We start from the raw sequence: 19,701 nt of genomic DNA on the forward strand, positions 1-19,701 counted from the left end.
TCTTTAAGGGTTGTAAGGTGTTTTAATGTTCCCGATTGTACAATTTGTATAATAGGGATGTTGCTAGTAGAATTTAAAGGTGTATTGGGGATAGATATTCTGTCAAAGGGGAGGTTTGGGTTATCTAGTTAAGGTGTCAGTGATGAGGGTATGGTTTATATTTTCGGGTGTTTATGTATGATTTAAACCCATATTAAGGGATTTTCTCATTTTGATATAAATTTGTCTTGTGGTTGTAGTCCACACATGCTTCCTAAATTGTTAGTCAGTATGAGGTCACCCTCTAATTCCACCCATTGTTTTCTTTTTGCGTCTCTATGCCAGTTCCAGATACAGACCAGATGGGAAGCCTGATAGTACATTAAAATATTTGGAATGCCCAAACCTCCCTTTTCTTTAGGTCTATAGGCTAGATATTCGGGCCTTCTAGGACGTTGGTCCTTCCAGATAACATTTTTTTTATAAGCATTTGAATTTCTTTAAAGAAGGAAGGTGGAAGAGCTATAGGGTTGGTTTGGAACAGCTATAGGATCTTTGGAAGTATTGTCATTTTAACTGCAGCTACTCTTCCTAACCATGATATTAGTTTAGTTTGTCATGAAATTAGATCTTGTTTGATATTGGCTAGTAGTGTAGTGTAGTGGTCTTTATATATTTCCTCCAAAGACCGGGAGATAAATGTGCCCAGGTATTTGATTTTATTATCGGATATTTGATATGGGTGATTATTTTATATGGTTTATGGCGAATAAGGGATTATTAACATTCAGAATTTCTGATTTATTCATGTTTATTGAAAAGTTAGACCATGGGCTATATATCAATATATTTTTTTCAAGATATTTTAGGGTGTTAATGGGTTTGGCTATAGTCTAGAGGACGTCGTTTGCAAATAAAGAGACTTTGTGTTTCTTTGTGCCTACTCTCAGGCCTTTAATATGAGGGTTGCCCCTAATTCTACTAGCCAGTATCTCCATAGTTAGGATAAAGAGGATCGGTGACAAGGGGCAACCTTGTCTTGTCCCGTTGAATAAAGCTCTCGGATAGGTCACCGTTTACCTTAATGCGTGCACTTGGGCTATTGTATAGGTCAAGAACCCAGTCTATCACCCAGTCTATAAATTGAGTACTGAAGCGGAACCTAAACCGAGCAGCCAAAAGAAAATTCCAGCTTACTCTGTCAAAAGCTTTTTCTGCATCTATGGCTAGAAGTAGGAATTGGTCTGGTATATATTTTTTGCTGCTTATCAATTGTAGGATTTTATTGTATTGTCACTGGCTTCTCTTCCAGGGACAAAGTCAGCTTGATCTTTTTTAATCAGTCTTGGTAAAATTGAGTTGAGTCTGTTTGCTATAATTTTCACGTAAATTTTTATTCCATTATTTAGTAACGATTTTGGTCTAAATTTTTGCGGTGAGTCTGGTGGTTTCCCTGGTTTTGGAAGTACTGTGATGTGTGCTTTTAGCATCTCACTTGGTAATGGGTGGTCTGATGATATGTGGTTGAAAAGTTCTAATAGGTGAGGTGTCAGAATGTCTTTAAAGGTAGAGTAGTATTTGGTATTGTTTTAAGTAAAGAGAAAAGGTAGGGGAAGCAGAGTTGTATTATGCAGGTAATTCCAATATATTACTTCCCTCTAATGGGTTTAAGATTATTCTTCTATATCAAAATATGAAGATAAGGATTATACCTGTCACAGATACTGACCATAAAGTAAGTGACAACAAGCTAAACTAATTGTAAGAGAGTACAATTAAGTATAGGAGGTATTGCTCTGCGATAAGAAGTATAAGTTAACTCTGCAGGAATGGATTTAAGTTACGGAAATACTATTCCATTTCATTCTCACAGTTTATCTTTATTGGAAAATATATATGTCACAACCAGGAATAATCATTCATACAGATAGCTTAAGCTAAATTAAAAACACTTAAACCAGGAGCAAATAATATTGTTTCCTGTTAGAATAATACGATAACTTTTATCAGCCAGTAATATGTTATCAAAATAAACTAAGCCCTTACAATCCGAGGGCTAATTTTAAGATTACTCTTATATTAAATAACTGCTAGGCTGTGATGGATATCAATAATTAGAGCGAAAACTTGTATTAGACCATGGTAAGCTAGTTAAAAAGGACAAGGAGAGACGAAGCTACTCCTAAGGACCCCTGACGCGCGTTTCACAAAAAACGCTTCCTCAGAGGGGGTTTATTATTTTCCAATAAAGATAAACTATGTGAATGAAATGAAATAGTATTTCCGTAACTTAAAGGGACACTGAACCCAATTTTTTTTCTTTCGTGATTCAGATAGAGCATGCAATTTTAAGCAACTTTCTAATTTACTCCTGTTATCAAATTTTCTGCATTCTCTTGGTATCTTTAATTGAAAAGCAAGAATGTAAGTTTAGATGCCGGCCCATTTGTGGTGAACAACCTGGGTTGTTCTTGCTGATTGGTGGATTGATTTAGCCGACCAATAAACAAGCGCTGAACCAAAAAAATAACTTAGATGCAAATAAAGATAGCAAGAGAACGAAGAAAAATTGATAATAAGAGTAAATTAGAAAGTTGCTTAAAATTGCATGCTCTATCTGAATCACTAAAGAAAAACATTGGGTTCAGTGTCCCTTTAAATCCAGTCCTGCAGAGTTAACGTATTTGGTATTGTATCCATCAGGACCTGGGCTTTTCCTATTGGCATATTTGATATTGTGTGTGAGACTTCCCTGTATGTGATAGGGGAATCTAAAAATCATTGATCATCTGTCATTATGGTGGGTAATGTGGTGTCTTGTAAGTATTTAGAGAGGGTAAGTTGAGGGCCAATTGGAGGGTTGGTGCTTGTGTTTGGAATGTTGTATAAGGACATATACTGTAGTATTGTTGGAAGGCTTCTGCTATTTTATTGGTTGAGACTATGGGTTCTCATTTTTCACTTTTTAGTTGATTGACATAGGTCCCATTTTAGTTGTCTGGCCAGTATCCCTCCTGTTTTATTGTTCTCTGCATAGAATTTAGAGTTAGTGTATATGTATCTACAGTAAGTCTTGGTGTGAAGGTAGTTGTTGTTTAGGTTTTCTCTAGCTTTAGTCAGATTTTCTAATATAGACAGATCTGACACCAGGGCTGGTTTTTAATATTGGGGGTGCTAACAAATTTGCCATAAAGCCCCCCAAGTGCTCCCAACCAGTGCTGAAAGGGGTTATTATCTATACTGGTTAGATGTATGAGAGGTCAGAAATTACATGTCTAGCAACTCCAGGGAAAGGCCAGACAGGCACCATATTTTTTTTTTTTTTTTTTTTTTTATATCTTTATTGAGGTTTAAAGGCAAGGCATACATGAAATATAAAACCAAACATGTAATAACAGGTAAACTTCATATGGTACAAATAGAGAGATACAATACATATTGCAAAAGGACACTCTGGTTGTATAGTATATAGAAAAAATGCCTAATAATCTGAAGCACCTCCCAGATGGAATTAGAGGCCGCTCTTGGACCTCAGACATGTGTATATATAAATGTATGGGAGATAATTGTTAACAAAGGAAGTCACTTTTGGGTCTCCAAATAAGAACCTCAGTTTTCAATTTTTATGGATCTCAAATAACAATGTAGAATGATAACCAACAAAAAGGAAAGGAAGGATTACACAACAATAAGATAGAATGGACACCCTCGTTTACAAAAATCTAAGCTGCAGGTGAGTATACTATTAGGGGCTTATATGGATATAGTCTTTTATGGGACATGGGGGATACACTAGAATGGTCTTGAAATAACCCAGGCCAAAGTAAAACTAAAAATGTAAACAAGGATAGAGGCGCCTATGGTGCAGGTAAATGATGGTACAATAAGTGCTGATCGCTCACTCTAACACAATGTACTCACATTTGTTGAAGGCACTCACTTGTGCCTATAGAGGCAGGCTGGATTTTAACAGCAATCCAGCTGGCTGTGACAGGGTGGAAAAGTTGATTTCTGGGTGTCAGAGTGCAAAGACTCTCTAGTAGCATAGCAAGGTGGTACCAAAATAACACTGAGAGTGGATGTGTAATAAAAAATGGATTTATTAAAACATAAAAAATAAAAAGTTAATCCACTCCTCAAAGTGTTAAAAACAACTGGTACATCAGGAATACATGCGACGCGTTTCTCAGTTACAACTGTTTCATCAGGCATGTTTTTGGTAACAAATCTTTACTCCTTAAATAGGGCTATGCTACTCTGAAAAAGTGGAGAAATAGCATAGCCCTATTTAAGGAGTAAAGATTTGTTACCAAAAACATGCCTGATGAAACAGTTGTAACTGAGAAACGCGTCGCATGTATTCCTGATGTACCAGTTGTTTTTAACACTTTGAGGAGTGGATTAACTTTTTATTTTTTATGTTTTAATAAATCCATTTTTTATTACACATCCACTCTCAGTGTTATTTTGGTACCACCTTGCTATGCTACTAGAGAGTCTTTGCACTCTGACACCCAGAAATCAACTTTTCCACCCTGTCACAGCCAGCTGGATTGCTGTTAAAATCCAGCCTGCCTCTATAGGCACAAGTGAGTGCCTTCAACAAATGTGAGTACAATGTGTTAGAGTGAGCGATCAGCACTTATTGTACCATCATTTACCTGCACCATAGGCGCCTCTATCCTTGTTTACATTTTTAGATCTACTTCCATCGGATGCTGATAGAGAAGCTGCCATCTTTTGCTGCCTTTTACAGCTAGCTGGATTGCTGTTAAAACCCAGCCTGCATCTACTGGCACAATTGAGTGCCTCCTCCTATTGTGAGTACCTTGTGTTCACATGAGTTTGATATTTTGAAATACCTTTTTGATCTGCACCATTGGCGCCTCCTTCTTGTTACTTTTTCAAAGTAAAACTAAGTTATAGCCCCTTAGATAGAAGTGGAGATGTGGATGGGTAGGGGTCTAGGTATTTTGCATGGAAATAATTACATTGATTATTTAGTACATAAACATAGCGCCATACAAATAGGTGTACTCGCAAGATAAAAAGTCAGCAGTAAGTATTCCACATGAACAACATATGAGTATTTTAGTACTTATAATAGAATGCACAAACTAAGCTTGAGCAGGTTTGGACTCCCTAACTTTATACTTAAAATCTTATAACCCTCAAAGCTAATAAGGGTCTAAAGTAATGTGGGAACCTGAAAACACAGGGCTGGGTGTTAGATTGCTAACTATGGCTTCCGCCTTGGCCGCTGGCAGGAGCACAACAACAATTTTCACCAGCCCCACTACCGCTCTGTAAGGGAGGCATATGATTGACTAACATTAAATGAGCTTAGTAGTCATAACACGTTTAGCTATGTTGCCTAAATAATAGAAACAGCTGAAAAAAGCTTAACCTAGGCTATAAGACTGTATTAAATATGTTAAGCACACGTTCCAGGGTAACCCCCCTATGCAATACATTATACACATATAACTATCATAACATGGTTACAAGGATCAAATATATTAGCTAACCCCTGAAAAATTTTTGCTGATATCCCCTAGTCCACATTACCAGAGCAAACTGGGAATGCGATATCAGTCCCGTGCTGGGGCAATGTTTACCCAATTCCAAGTTTCTCCTGAGAGATATGGGGCATGACAGGAGCGCACCAGGTGAGGGCTTCATGTAATGGACTAATTAACTGCCCATTCTGTGTCCTTTCAGTTATTTGTGTTGGCACTAGGGAAGGGGCTATTACCAAGATACATTTAGGCTGTGGAGGGACAAGTCCTGAGAGCGTTAACAATGGTGCCGATTTGGCTCGAACATTTTTCAGAGAGACTCCGGCAGCGGTGTCTGTATAGGAAGGCAGCGTGGCATCTTTTGGCAGCGTGAATGGGGAACGGTCTGCATATGCAATGTTTCTTGCGCTCGCTACCGACATCCAATGTCCCATATCAGTGGTCACATCCTCTGCCGCCGTCCCGCCATACAGTGCCTCCGGTTCCTCCAGACCAGCATCAGGAGCCGTCAAGGGTTCATTGCAGGTGGGTGGTGGGCACTCGGCCCCAAAGCGCCCCCCTTCCCCTCACTGAGAGTAGTTAGCTCCGATGCGGTATACTGTTTTGTGTCGCGATCCCCGTCTCCAATAGCCCCTCCATGCAGAGTCTCATCAAAAGCAACTAGGTACGTTGCTAACAGGCTGCGCAGATCTTCAAGGATAACTTTAGCTAGCTCCATAGTGAGCCTTTGAGGGCGATGTACAGCTGGTAGAGTTGTGTAATCCAAATTAAAGGAAAGTCTTGCGGTGCATCAAACTTTAGTTGCAGTCAGTTGCTTCGAGTTTAGCATTGCATGACCTGGTTGCAGTTCAGCACTTGTTTAGCGCCGCATAACGACAGGGAGAAAGTATACCCTGCCGGGGGGTTGTGAAGAGGCCAAAGCCTCAAAGTAGCTCCGAGCACTGATGTCAACAGCAATCTTGTGAATATCAAGCTCATCAGATGCCTTGCTTGTAGTAGAGTTCAGATCTACATAGTATATGTATAGATGATGCTTTTACAAGGTAATTTTATGAAAGTATTTCTAGAAAGCTGGAGCAGCATGCAGATGTGCGACTGAACATGGCCGCTGCCCGGAAGTTCCCCCCAGGCACCATATTTTTTATTACCAAAATTGTGTCCAGTGATCTCTAAACAAATATATGTTGTGTGTTTTTTTTTTTTTTTACAAAGTAGATTTTCCCACTGAGCACATATTTATGTGCTCAGTGGGAAAATCTACTTTGTAAAAAAAAAAAAAAACACAACATATATCAAAAAGTCTATATTGATTATATTGTAAAGTTTTATCACTGGGGCAACCAGTAAACCCCTTTTTGGATCCGAGGTAATCCCAGATAGCTGCCTAATTAAATGGACAGTCTAGTCAAACTTTCATGATTCACATAGGATATGCAATTTTAAACAACTTTGTAATTTACTTTTATTATCAAATTTGCTTTGTTCTCTTGGTATTTTTTGTTGAAAATTAAACCTAGGTTTATATGCTAATTTATAAGCCCTTGAAGGCCACCTCTTATCTCAGTGCATTTTAACAGTTAGACTCTGCTAGTTCATGTGTGCCATATAGATAAACATTGTGCTCACTCCCGTGGAGTTATTTATGAGTCAGCACTGTTTGGCTAAAATGCAAGTCAGTCAGAAGAACTGAAATAAAGGGGCAATCTGCCCAGGCTTAGCTACAAGGTAATCACAGAGGTAAAAAGTATATTATTAATAACTGTGTTGGTTATACAAAACTGAAGAATGGGTAATAACTGATTATCTATATTTTTAAACAATACGAATACTGTAGTAGACTGTCCCTTTAATTAAAAGACCAGCCCTGCCTTTAATTGTCACACAAAATGTGTTGTTATTTTGCATTTAACTACCAGTTCTTCTGTCTTTTTTTTATATGTTTTAGTTGACTCTTTAGCTGGATATATATATTGATTTATATTTTTTAATTCTATGTAAACTGTTAATAACATTCATATTTTACAGCTTTTTATCTAATTTTGTTATTTCACAGACTGGAGTTTGTCTGACCTTGGCTGGAATTCTCTACAACTCATTTCTGATTGGTACAAAAAAGTGACTGTTAGCAGACATCAGGCATACGCAGGAATCACTAATAATATCACAGGTAAGGTGTGAATACTATACTAGTAACAGGATTCAAGTCAACGATATTAGCGCAGCCATATTTCATCTTTAAAGGAACAGTGCAATCAAAAATAAACTTAGGATTCAGAGTATGCCATTTTAAACAACGTTCCAACGTCTATAAATTATTTGCTTCATTTTCTTGGTATCCTTTGCCGAAGAAGCAGCAATGCATTACTGGGAGCTAGCTAAACACATTGGGCTAGATTACAAATAGAGCGATATATATCTCTTTCATGCTAGCGATATTAGCGCTCCACTTTGTAATACTAGCGCACTTCTTATGGGAGCCTCGTTCTGATGCCGTCAGAGACGTCATCAGAACTTCTGCACCAGTGAAGGGGGTAAGTTGCATAGCGATAGCAGCAAATATAAATATATATGCATATATTAAGACGTGTATATATATATATATATATATATATATATACAGTATATATAAGCGCATATATATTTACTGTGAACACACAGATCCCATAGATAGCATTGTAAATACACTTTTCAGTGCCATTTTTTTTTTTCTAACACCCCACTCCCACCAACTGTAGCCCCAAAATACTGCCTAGTGCAGTATTTTATTGAAAAATAAAGATGCTGCCATCTTTATTTTTTTAATAAACTACACTAGACAGTAGTATTTTGGGGGGGCATTTTGAGCAGATTTATAAAATTAACCAGAAATCCGATCTTTGGTTAATTTTATAAACACTAATTGCTACCGCAAGCTCACGGCTGGTTAATTATTGCGCTCCTGCAAAAGCGCAATAAATTAGTGCCCCACTTGTAATCTAGCCCATTGGGTGAGCCAATAATGTGTAGCCACCAATCAGCAGCTAGCTCCCAGTAGTGCATTGCTGCTCCTGAGCCTACCTAGGTTTGATTTTCAGCAAATGATACCAAGAAAACAAAGCAAATCTGATAATAGATTTAAATTAGAAAGTATTGTAAAGGAACATAAAACCCATATATATATATATATATATATATATATAAAGGACTTGAATGTCCCTTTAAATACACTCCAGCAGGTAAAATGGACCATTGGGAACAAATTAAAGGGGAGAAACATTAAGCTGTCCCTTTAACTGTTTGACTTGAACCTGCCAGGTCATTATAAGACTCGTGCTCAGCTAGTTATTGCTTTGTCTTTAGGGTTGCAAGAGGAGCTTGGCAGTAGGATGCACGGTCAACACCTAGCAGCAAAACTCATTGTAACCTCCCTTGAGAGATTCCTGCAGGATGAAAAATCCCAGAAGTCCCTGGTTATGTCATTTCATGGCTGGACTGGCACTGGCAAAAACCTGGCTGTCCGAATCATAGCGGAAAACCTTTATAAGGATGGACAGCGGAACCAGTGTATCCGAGTGTTTATTCCTCAGCTGCACTTCCCTCACGTCTCACACCTAGAGGCATACAAGGTAAAGTCACTCTGTGCTATGGTGCTGTGGCAACAATATCATTTCCCATAATACCATAGAAAGTCAATAAAACTGAGAAAATCAACAATATTCCGAGTTAAATTATAGGACAGAATAAATCATGAATGTATAACGTCCCTTTAATCTAAACTCATGCCCTTAACTCATGCTCCTGCACTAACAGGAAATGATGCTGCATGAAGATTATTTGCACTAGTTTGCGGATAACTGTTGTTTGCTATTGGTCACCATATATCCAATCATTCTGCAGATGAGTTGGAATCTGTTGCATCTATTTGCAGATACAGCTACAGAAGCATCTTGAAGAGGTTGCTGCGCGGTGCCCACAGCCCCTGTTTGTATTTGATGAGGCTGATAAACTCCATCTTCCTCTCTTCACCTCACTCCTCACGTTCATGAATAAAGATGGAGCCCAGCACAGTCGGAACATCTTTATATTCCTCAGGTAAAGCCTAATTAATTAATGGAACCTGCTTCTAAATCTCTTCAGATAAACACTGGGGGGTTTTCTCCCACTTGAAAGGTTGGTAAGAATATTTTAGAAATTCCATTAATTAAAACAAAATATAATTTTATTTAGATAGGAGTATCCAATATACAATGATTTAGCAGCATACATGACATTATTTCTGCCACAGGTGTGCTATAAACTTGCATTTACCCACACATACTTCACAACATTTCCCAGCTTGTTTCTGAAACTCGTAGGTTGGGGGTCCATGTGTAGGGCCAGGATGAGTTGTGGTGGTGTTTATGTTGTAGTGGGTGTGGCTAGTTTTGAGGAGTGGCTGGTTTCTCAGGGGTGTGGCTAGTTTGGAGGAGTGGCTAGTTGCTCAGGGGTGTGGCTAGGCTTTTATAGGGAAAGATGTGAAACAGGAGTGGCAACAGAAAAAAACTCTTAACCTGTGAACATCCTGCAAAATTGGTGGTCTTTGCAAAGCTACACCTAAACATATCAAGATCCTCCCAAAAAGGTCAGCAATGATATAATGCTCAAATTTCGCTTCCAGATTTCAGCTGCATGTATGCACAATACAAAAAGCTAGATGGACTGATTTATTCAAAGCGAAGATTATCTTACAATTAATATGCAGATTTTTTTTCTCAATTATATAAGTTTTGAAAAGTGTAAAATATTAGTGTCCTTAAAGCATTAGGCATCGCCATGTTGCAACCTAAGTTTCCTTCTCTGCTGAGGCCAATTAAGTACAGTTATGAGTTACTAGAGTGTGCAAATAATAGCTGCATGGAATATAGCAGTGGTAAGTCTGGAGTCTTTCATCACTAGAATGACCCTTCAAATAAAGTTATTAAAAACGTCTGCTTAGAAGGACTTGGATTCTAGTCCAGTATATTTAAAGGGACAATGAACCCAATTTTTTTCTTTTGTGATGACATTTTAAGCAACTTTCTAATTTACTCCTATTATCAAATGTTCTTCATTCTATAGGTATCTTTATTTGAAATGCAAGAATGTAAGTTTAGATGCCGGCCCATTTTTGGTGAACAACCTGTGTTGTTCTTGTTGATTGGTGGATAAATTCATCCACCAATAAAAAAGTGCTGTCCAGAGTACTCAACCTAAAAAAAAGCTTAGATGCCTTCTTTTTAGATAAAGATACCAAGAGAACGAAGAAAAATCTGAGTAGGAGTAAATTAGAAAGTTTCTTAGAATTGCATACTCTATCTGAATCACGAAAGAAATAAATTTGGGTTCAGTGTCCCTTTAATGCTGTGGGAGGTTTTCATATCCCATCTCATCAGTCCTAGCTCGAGATCTGAGGAGTCTTTATACAAATATACGTTTTTACTGACGGATTTGAAATCTCCTCTTTTAGATGCAATAAATAATAAAACTGAATTGAATGTCTTTAGAAATCTGTCTACAGTCTTAATCCTTTTCATGTTATTTTCTTCTTTTTATGTTTTACATCTTCAGTAGTGACGGAGGCAGCATTATTAATGAAGTGACACTTAACTTCTGGCGTGCTGGGCGCCAACGCGAGGAGATCACGCTGAATGATTTAGATCGTCCTTTGAAAGTGGCATTAAAAGAGAACCAAGGTAGATCAGAGACATGTATGGCAAATTTATTCTGGCAAATTATTTACACAAAATGCAATACATTTAATATGATAGCTGCCTCCCAGGATTTTGATGTGTAAATATGGGAGTCAATGGGGCAATTGTAAGGCTGTCTGGGTGACTGAGTGATCTTACAAATTAATTATTTGCAACACTTCCTTGCACCCAAGGGGTTAAACATAGCCATAGTCTAAATCTTTATCCTATCAAAATCAAGATTGTGATTGTTGGATTGTGGTTGGAGACCTCGTGGTCACAATATCATGACTGGACATCTGCTACAGGCAAATCCACCATTTAAACTGGACAACTAGTTAAATACATGCATGATATATACAGCTCAAAGCAAAGGCATAATTGACATACAAACTAATATGTCATTAATCACAGTTTGGTGTATGATGAAGATCCATCCACAAAAATGTTCAAGTGAGGTAGGGACTTTCTACTCTTTTCAAAGAATAGAGGGACAGTTCCCTGAGCTGAATGGACTTCCCCCCCCCCCTTAGGTCACATCTATAAAACAGGTTGCATACTTTGTATCCAATCCATTTGTATACAGAAAGAGAAGAAATCTGCCAGGAACAAACAACAGATCAGTGGTTTGTTCTATGGACAACAGATCAGTGGTTTGTTCTATGGCCCGGTTACCATCTGGTAGTAGCTTCTTATAGCCCAATTGTGCTTTTCAAAGAGGAGTTCTTTCCTGAAGTATATCAGTCTGATCCTGCCTAACATTGTCAGTCCAGCCCTGAAATACCAGGCAATTCTCCTCTGAACAAGGGAAATGGCAACCCCAAACGAGGTGCAGCCATATGCACATTGGCTTGTTCTATTGCCCGGTTTCCACCTGGGAGTAGATTCTTTTAGCCCAATTGTGCTTTTCACAGAGGGAAACTCTCCTGAAGTAAATCAGTCTGATCCTGCCTAACAAGGTCAGTCCAACCCCGAAAAAAACAGACAATTCTCCTCTAAACAAGGAAAGTGGCAAACTCAGACGATTGTTACGGCCTTCTTTGGGCCTCGTTAGTGAGGTGCAGCCATATCCCTCTAGGCACATTGAGCAAGGGCAAAAGAGACTGTTCCCAGGTGGTAAATCACCATAGAACAAGCTACTGTACGTTCCTGAGAGAGCTCTTCTCTTTCTGTTTGTATTTGCAATATGACCCTTGGGAGGTCTCCATAACGGTAATGGGGGAAATCGGACATGGACTCCTTGCCCAATGTGCTTAGAGTAATATGGCTGCACCTCACTGACAAGGCCCAAAGAAGGCAGAAACAGTCATATAGGGTTGCTATGTTCCTTGTTCAGACAGGGATTGCCTGGAATCGGACTGGACTTAGGTGGGATCAGACTTATATACTTTAGGAAAGTTCTTCTCTGTGAAAAGCACCATTGGGACAAAAGATGCTGCTCCCAGGTGGTAACTCGCCATAGAACAAGCGACTCAGTTGTTGCTTGTTCCTGAGAGAGCGACTCTCTTTCTGTTTGTATCCGTTCTATTTGTACACTAATATAAAACTCCCTAAATAAACCACAGTAACACACATACATATATAAATAACAGTAACACACATACATATATAAATAACAGTACCTTTGTTAATATTACCAAAATGCTGCACTGTATAATATTGATGTTAATTTCCTAAATATTACTGTTTGTTTAATAGCAAATAAATACACTGTAAATATATATATATATATATATATATATATATATATATATATATATATATATATATATATATATAGCTAAGCACATGAAGCATATAGCTACAATTTACATTTTGCTATTGACCGTGGCTAGATTTATTTATGCTAAATAAGTGGTAAGTGGAGTTTGGATATTGAAAACCAATTGCAGCAAACAGTTATTAATGCTTTTAAAACATTTTCAAACTCTCCAAGTACAGTAATTTTAGTAATTTATTTCAAGACTACAGAAAAATCTTATAATTACAGGGTATTTATTGGCCCTTTAACAATGTTAAAAACTTGTCAAATCAACAAATTGAAATTAAAACATCATGTGGTAGATGCAACGTATGTAATGAGTGCCCTTTGCTTTAGCTTTTCCACCACTTTTTCTTTTATAGGTGATAAACTTGTATCTCATCTACTGACGGAGGGTGTTATTAATGAATTAGTGCCTTTTCTTCCCCTGGAACGTGCTCATGTCAAGTTGTGTGCACAGGACTTCTTTGTGACGCGAGGGCTGCCATATAAAGAGACTATTCTAGAAGATGTTATCAAGGATCTACAGTTTGTGCCAAAAAACGAACGAGTCTTCTCTGCAACTGGCTGCAAAGTAATTGCTCAGAGAGTCCAGTTTTATCAGGCTGGACATAGCACCTAATAATTAGGCAAAACTAGGTTGGAACTTGAAGATCTCAGATGTGGTCACTGCAGGAAAATCATGCAAACAAGGCCTGGCACTTGGATTAAATGAATGCAGATGCCACAAATAAGGGAGTCAGATGAGCTACCATCCAAAAGGTCAATTGTCCAGGCTGAATATCCCTGAGGATTGCAAACAGTAGTCTCCAAATTCTGGTTCAGACATCCATGAATAATCCCTATTTTTTATTCAGAAAACTAGGTCCAAACATTTGGCTCAAATAGACTCTTGTTCATAAACTCTTATTTATTGAATCTAAATGACAATTATGGAGAGAATCCTCTTTGATCTAATACTACACCAGATGGTGATAATAGTAAGACTCTAAGACACCTTGATGAATCTAGTACCTGAATGAAAAGAGAAGGGAAAACTGCATCCCATAAAAACTATGTACAATGATGCTGTGCTTCAAAGTTACTGTATCTTTCAATGATAACTTCTCCCAGCTGATTAAGCACCTTGTTGGCCAGTCCGGAAAACGCCTTTGATTATTTCTACATTGAGTTCTCCCAGAGTACTGAAGAGAAAGGTTAAGAATGTGTGCAGTAGTATTATGAAAAGGTTTGCTTGTCTTACAATATGTATGTCTGTGTGCATGCATGTGTGTGTGCGCATGCGTTTGTATGTATGTATGTATGTATATATATATATATATGCACACACTGTATATAGATAGATTTGCTCATAGAGTATATACGCAGTAGGTGTACAGCTATTAACTAGTGGTAGGTATGTTAATGCCTATCGCATCAATGCACACGTGTGTGGTTTACATTTACAATGACTGATGCAAATTTTATTTGTATGTAAGTAGATGTTACAAATAGTTAACTAGGAAAAAGCTATTTATGATTATAACAGTCCTAGTTTTATTATCATTCTAAACATTTGTTCACTGTATCTTTATAAAATATTGGCTATGTAAACTATATTTATTTATTAAACTACATTCTTTACAATATGTTGCAGACGTGTTCTTTGAACGAGTAATTTATGCTAATATTTCATCACACTATGCCGTTCCCTCTCTCCTGATCTCTTATCAATGGAACTATCTATCTATACTCTTTCTACAGAAGAGTTCATTCTAAATGCACGTGTTCCTTGTAGCATATGGGTGATGATGATGCAATGCACCCATGGCTGGGTTAATTGTATAAGGTACATTGGGTTCACAATGATTGCTGTCTGTAGAGAGTGCCAAGTAGGGGAATCGGGTCATACTATCTACAATACATAGAATAGATAGTGGTATCAGACGTAATCACTGCTTCCCAGTCTGATTAATTCACTAAGAGGACTCTCCAGTCAGCTTGTGCAAAATGTCTTGGGCCCCCCAAAGGTAACTCATTAGTATGCAATAGTAATATACATGTAACTGTATGAGGATTAGATAGATATACATTTATAAGATGAACCTGCACTAATAAAAGGCTCCCCCAGACATGACTGGTATTGGTTTACGTAAATATAGATAATAAAGTATGGTAAAATTGCTTCTGGGTGTGTTGGACTAATTGGAAATAAATATAGTTTAAAGAGAAATTAAAGACTTTGAAACAGTGATATTAAATGTTTAATTATATGTAGTTTAAAAACAACAACTTTGTAATATCATTTAATTATGTATTTTGTCCACTTTTTCTGTCATTTCATTGTGAAAATTGTGAACTTTCCAATTCTTATGAGAAGTGGAAATGCAGAGGTGTTACATTGCACACAGTCATTGGCTGCACACTCTAGTGAGTCATTCATACCTGTGTCTAATTGGCCACAGAAGAGAGAACACCTAGGTTACAACATGGTGACACACATTGCTTCATGAATATAAAACCCTTACACTTATTTATTTATTCAAGTTTTAAGCAACTAATGGAATTTTAAGAAATAAATCTCCATATTCTTTTAGGCGAATCTTTGCTCTTGATGCATCATTAGTTTAGTATTTAATTTCCTTTAAAGTCAATCCTATCAACTCAAAGTTCAGAATTATGCTGCATAATTGTGTATGCAAATATATGCTAATTAGTATGGGGGTATTTCTTTCATGTAATTAACAAGAGTCCATGAGCTAGTGACGTATGGGATATACATTCCTACCAGGAGGGGCAAAGTTTCCCAAACCTTAAAATGCCTATAAATACACCCCTCACCACACCCACAAATCAGTTTTTACAAACTTTGCCTCCAAGGGAGGTGGTGAAGTAAGTTTGTGCTAGATTCTACGTTGATATGCGCTCCGCAGCAAGTTGGAGCCCGGTTTTCCTCTCAGCGTGCAGTGAATGTCAGAGGGATGTGAGGAGAGTATTGCCTATTGAATGCAGTGATCTCCTTCTACGGGGTCTATTTCATAAGGTTCTCTGTTATCGGTCGTAGAGATTCATCTCTTACCTCCCTTTTCAGATCGACGATATACTCTTATATTTACCATTTCCTCTACTGATTCTCGTTTCAGTACTGGTTTGGCTTTCTACAAACATGTAGATGAGTGTCCTGGGGTAAGTAAGTCTTATTTTCTGTGACACTCTAAGCTATGGTTGGGCACTTTATTTATAAAGTTCTAAATATATGTATTCAAACATTTATTTGCCTTGACTCAGAATGTTCAACTTTCCTTATTTCCAGACAGTCAGTTTCATATTTGGGATTATGCTTTAAATTATCATATTTTTTTCTTACCTCAAAAATTTGACTTTTTTCCCTGTGGGCTGTTAGGCTCGCGGGGGCTGAAAATGCTTCATTTTATTGCGTCATTCTTGGCGCGGACTTTTTTGGCGCAAAAATTCTTTTCCGTTTCCGGCGTCATACGTGTCGCCGGAAGTTGCGTCATTTTTTGACGTTATTTTGCGCCAAAAATGTCGGCGTTCCGGATGTGGCGTCATTTTTGGCGCCAAAAGCATTTAGGCGCCAAATAATGTGGGCGTCTTATTTGGCGCCAAAAAATATGGGCGTCGCTTTTGTCTCCACATTATTTCAGTCTCATTTTTCATTTGCTTCTGGTTGCTAGAAGCTTGATGTTTGGCATTTTTTTCCCATTCCTGAAACTGTCTTATAAGGAATTTGATCTATTTTGCTTTATATGTTGTTTTTTCTCTTACATATTGCAAGATGTCTCACGTTGCATCTGAGCCAGAAGATACTACAGGAAAACCACTGCCTGCTGGATCTACCAAAGCTAAGTGTATCTGCTGTAAACTTTTGGTAGCTATTCCTCCAGCTGTTGTTTGTAATAATTGTCATGACAAACTTGTTAAAGCAGATAATATTTCCTTTAGTGATGTACCATTGCCTGTTGCAGTTCCCTCAACATCTAAGGTGCAGAATGTTCCTGATAACATAAGAGATTTTGTTTCTGAATCCATAAAGAAGGCTTTGTCTGTTATTTCTCCTTCTAGTAAACGTAAAAAGTCTTTTAAATCTTCTCTCTCTACAGATGAATTTTTAAATGAACACCATCATTCTGATTCTTTGGACTCTTCTGGTTCAGAGGATTCTGTCTCAGAGATTGATGCTGATAAATCTTCATATTTATTTAAGATGGAATTTATTCGCTCTTTACTTAAAGAAGTACTAATTGCTTTAGAAATAGAGGATTCTAGTCCTCTTGATACTAATTCTATACGTTTGGATAAGGTTTTTAAAGCTCCTGCGGTTATTCCAGAAGTCTTTCCTGTTCCTAATGCTATTTCTGCAGTAATTGCTAAGGAATGGGATAAATTGGGTAATTCATTTACTCCTTCTAAACGTTTTAAGCAATTATATCCTGTTCCGCCTGACAGGTTAGAATTTTGGGACAAAATCCCTAAAGTTGATGGGGCTATTTCTACCCTTGCTAAACGTACTACCATTCCTACGTCAGATGGTACCTCGTTTAAAGATCCTTTAGATAGAAAAATTGAATCTTTTCTAAGAAAAGCTTATCTATGTTCAGGTAATCTTCTTAGACCTGCTATATCATTGGCTGATGTTGCTGCAGCTTCAACTTTTTGGTTGGAAACTCTAGCGCAACAAGTAACAAATCGTGATTCTCATGATATTATTATTCTTCTCCAGCATGCTAATAATTTCATCTGTGATGCCATTTTTGATATTATTAGAGTTGATGTTAGATTTATGTCTCTGGCTATCTTAGCCAGAAGAGCTTTATGGCTTAAGACTTGGAATGCTGATATGGCTTCTAAATCAACTCTACTTTCCATTTCTTTCCAGGGAAACAAATTATTTGGTTCTCAGTTGGATTCTATTATTTCAACTGTTACTGGTGGGAAAGGAACTTTTTTACCACAGGATAAAAAGTCTAAAGGTAAAAACAGGGCTAACAATCGTTTTCGTTCCTTTCGTTTCAACAAAGAACAAAAGCCTGATCCTTCGTCCTCAGGAGCAGTTTCAGTTTGGAAACCATCTCCAGTCTGGAATAAATCCAAGCCTGCTAGAAAGGCAAAGCCTGCTTCTAAGTTCACATGAAGGTACGGCCCTCATTCCAGTTCAGCTGGTAGGGGGCAGGTTACGTTTTTTCAAAGAAATTTGGATCAATTCTGTTCACAATCTTTGGATTCAGAACATTGTTTCAGAAGGGTACAGAATTGGTTTCAAGATGAGACCTCCTGCAAAGAGATTTTTTCTTTCCCATGTCCCAGTAAATCCAGTGAAAGCTCAAGCATTTCTGAATTGTGTTTCAGATCTAGAGTTGGCTGGAGTAATTATGCCAGTTCCAGTTCCGGAACAGGGGATGGGGTTTTATTCAAATCTCTTCATTGTACCAAAGAAGGAGAATTCCTTCAGACCAGTTCTGGATCTAAAATTATTGAATCGTTATGTAAGGATACCAACGTTCAAGATGGTAACTGTAAGGACTATATTGCCTTTTGTTCAGCAAGGGAATTATATGTCCACAATAGATTTACAGGATGCATATCTGCATATTCCAATTCATCCAGATCATTATCAGTTCCTGAGATTCTCTTTTCTAGACAAGCATTACCAATTTGTGGCTCTACCGTTTGGCCTTGCTACAGCTCCAAGAATTTTCACAAAGATTCTCGGTGCCCTTCTGTCTGTAATCAGAGAACAGGGTATTGTGGTATTTCCTTATTTGGACGATATCTTGGTACTTGCTCCGTCTTTACATTTAGCAGAGTCTCATACGAATCGACTTGTGTTGTTTCTTCAAGATCATGGTTGGAGGATCAATTTACCAAAAAGTTCTTTGATTCCTCAAACAAGGGTAACCTTTCTGGGTTTCCAGATAGATTCAGTGTCCATGACTTTGTCTTTAACAGACAAGAGACGTCTAAAATTGATTACAGCCTGTCGAAACCTTCAGTCTCAATCATTCCCTTCGGTAGCCTTATGCATGGAAATTCTAGGTCTTATGACTGCTGCATCGGACGCAATCCCCTTTGCTCGTTTTCACATGCGACCTCTTCAGCTCTGTATGCTGAACCAATGGTGCAGGGATTACACGAAGATATATCAATTAATATCTTTAAAACCGATTGTTCGGCACTCTCTAACGTGGTGGACAGATCACCATCGTTTAATTCAGGGGGCTTCTTTTGTTCTTCCGACCTGGACTGTAATTTCAACAGATGCAAGTCTCACAGGTTGGGGAGCTGTGTGGGGATCTCTGACGGCACAAGGAGTTTGGGAATCTCAGGAGGTGAGATTACCGATCAATATCTTGGAACTCCGTGCAGTTTTCAGAGCTCTTCAGTTTTGGCCTCTTCTGAAGAGAGAATCGTTCATTTGTTTTCAGACAGACAATGTCACAACTGTGGCATACATCAATCATCAAGGAGGGACTCACAGTCCTCTGGCTATGAAAGAAGTATCTCGAATTTTGGTTTGGGCGGAATCCAGCTCCTTTCTAATCTCTGCGGTTCATATCCCAGGTGTAGACAATTGGGAAGCGGATTATCTCAGTCGCCAAACGTTGCATCCGGGCGAATGGTCTCTTCACCCAGAGGTATTTCTTCAGATTGTTCAATTGTGGGGGCTCCCAGAGATAGATCTGATGGCCTCTCATCTAAACAAGAAACTTCCCAGGTATCTGTCCAGATCCCGGGATCCTCAGGCGGAGGCAGTGGA

At 38.1% G+C, this 19,701-nt stretch overlaps 1 protein-coding gene across 1 annotated transcript in view; it reads left to right on the forward strand.

Moving 5' to 3' along the window:
- The window catches only part of LOC128641129 (torsin-1A), a 16,434-nt gene extending 1,859 nt beyond the window's left edge, over positions 1 to 14,575 (forward strand). The window contains exons 2-6 of the mRNA XM_053693700.1: positions 7,552 to 7,665; positions 8,838 to 9,103; positions 9,406 to 9,569; positions 11,064 to 11,188; positions 13,310 to 14,575. Of these exons, the coding sequence (XP_053549675.1) occupies positions 7,552 to 7,665; positions 8,838 to 9,103; positions 9,406 to 9,569; positions 11,064 to 11,188; positions 13,310 to 13,569 (929 nt within the window). The 3' untranslated portion in view covers positions 13,570 to 14,575. The remainder of the gene's footprint in view (positions 1 to 7,551; positions 7,666 to 8,837; positions 9,104 to 9,405; positions 9,570 to 11,063; positions 11,189 to 13,309) is intronic.
- Positions 14,576 to 19,701: the final 5,126 nt, after the last annotated feature.

This window comes from Bombina bombina, chromosome 10 (assembly GCF_027579735.1).
Source record: "Bombina bombina isolate aBomBom1 chromosome 10, aBomBom1.pri, whole genome shotgun sequence".
NCBI lineage: Eukaryota > Metazoa > Chordata > Amphibia > Anura > Bombinatoridae > Bombina > Bombina bombina.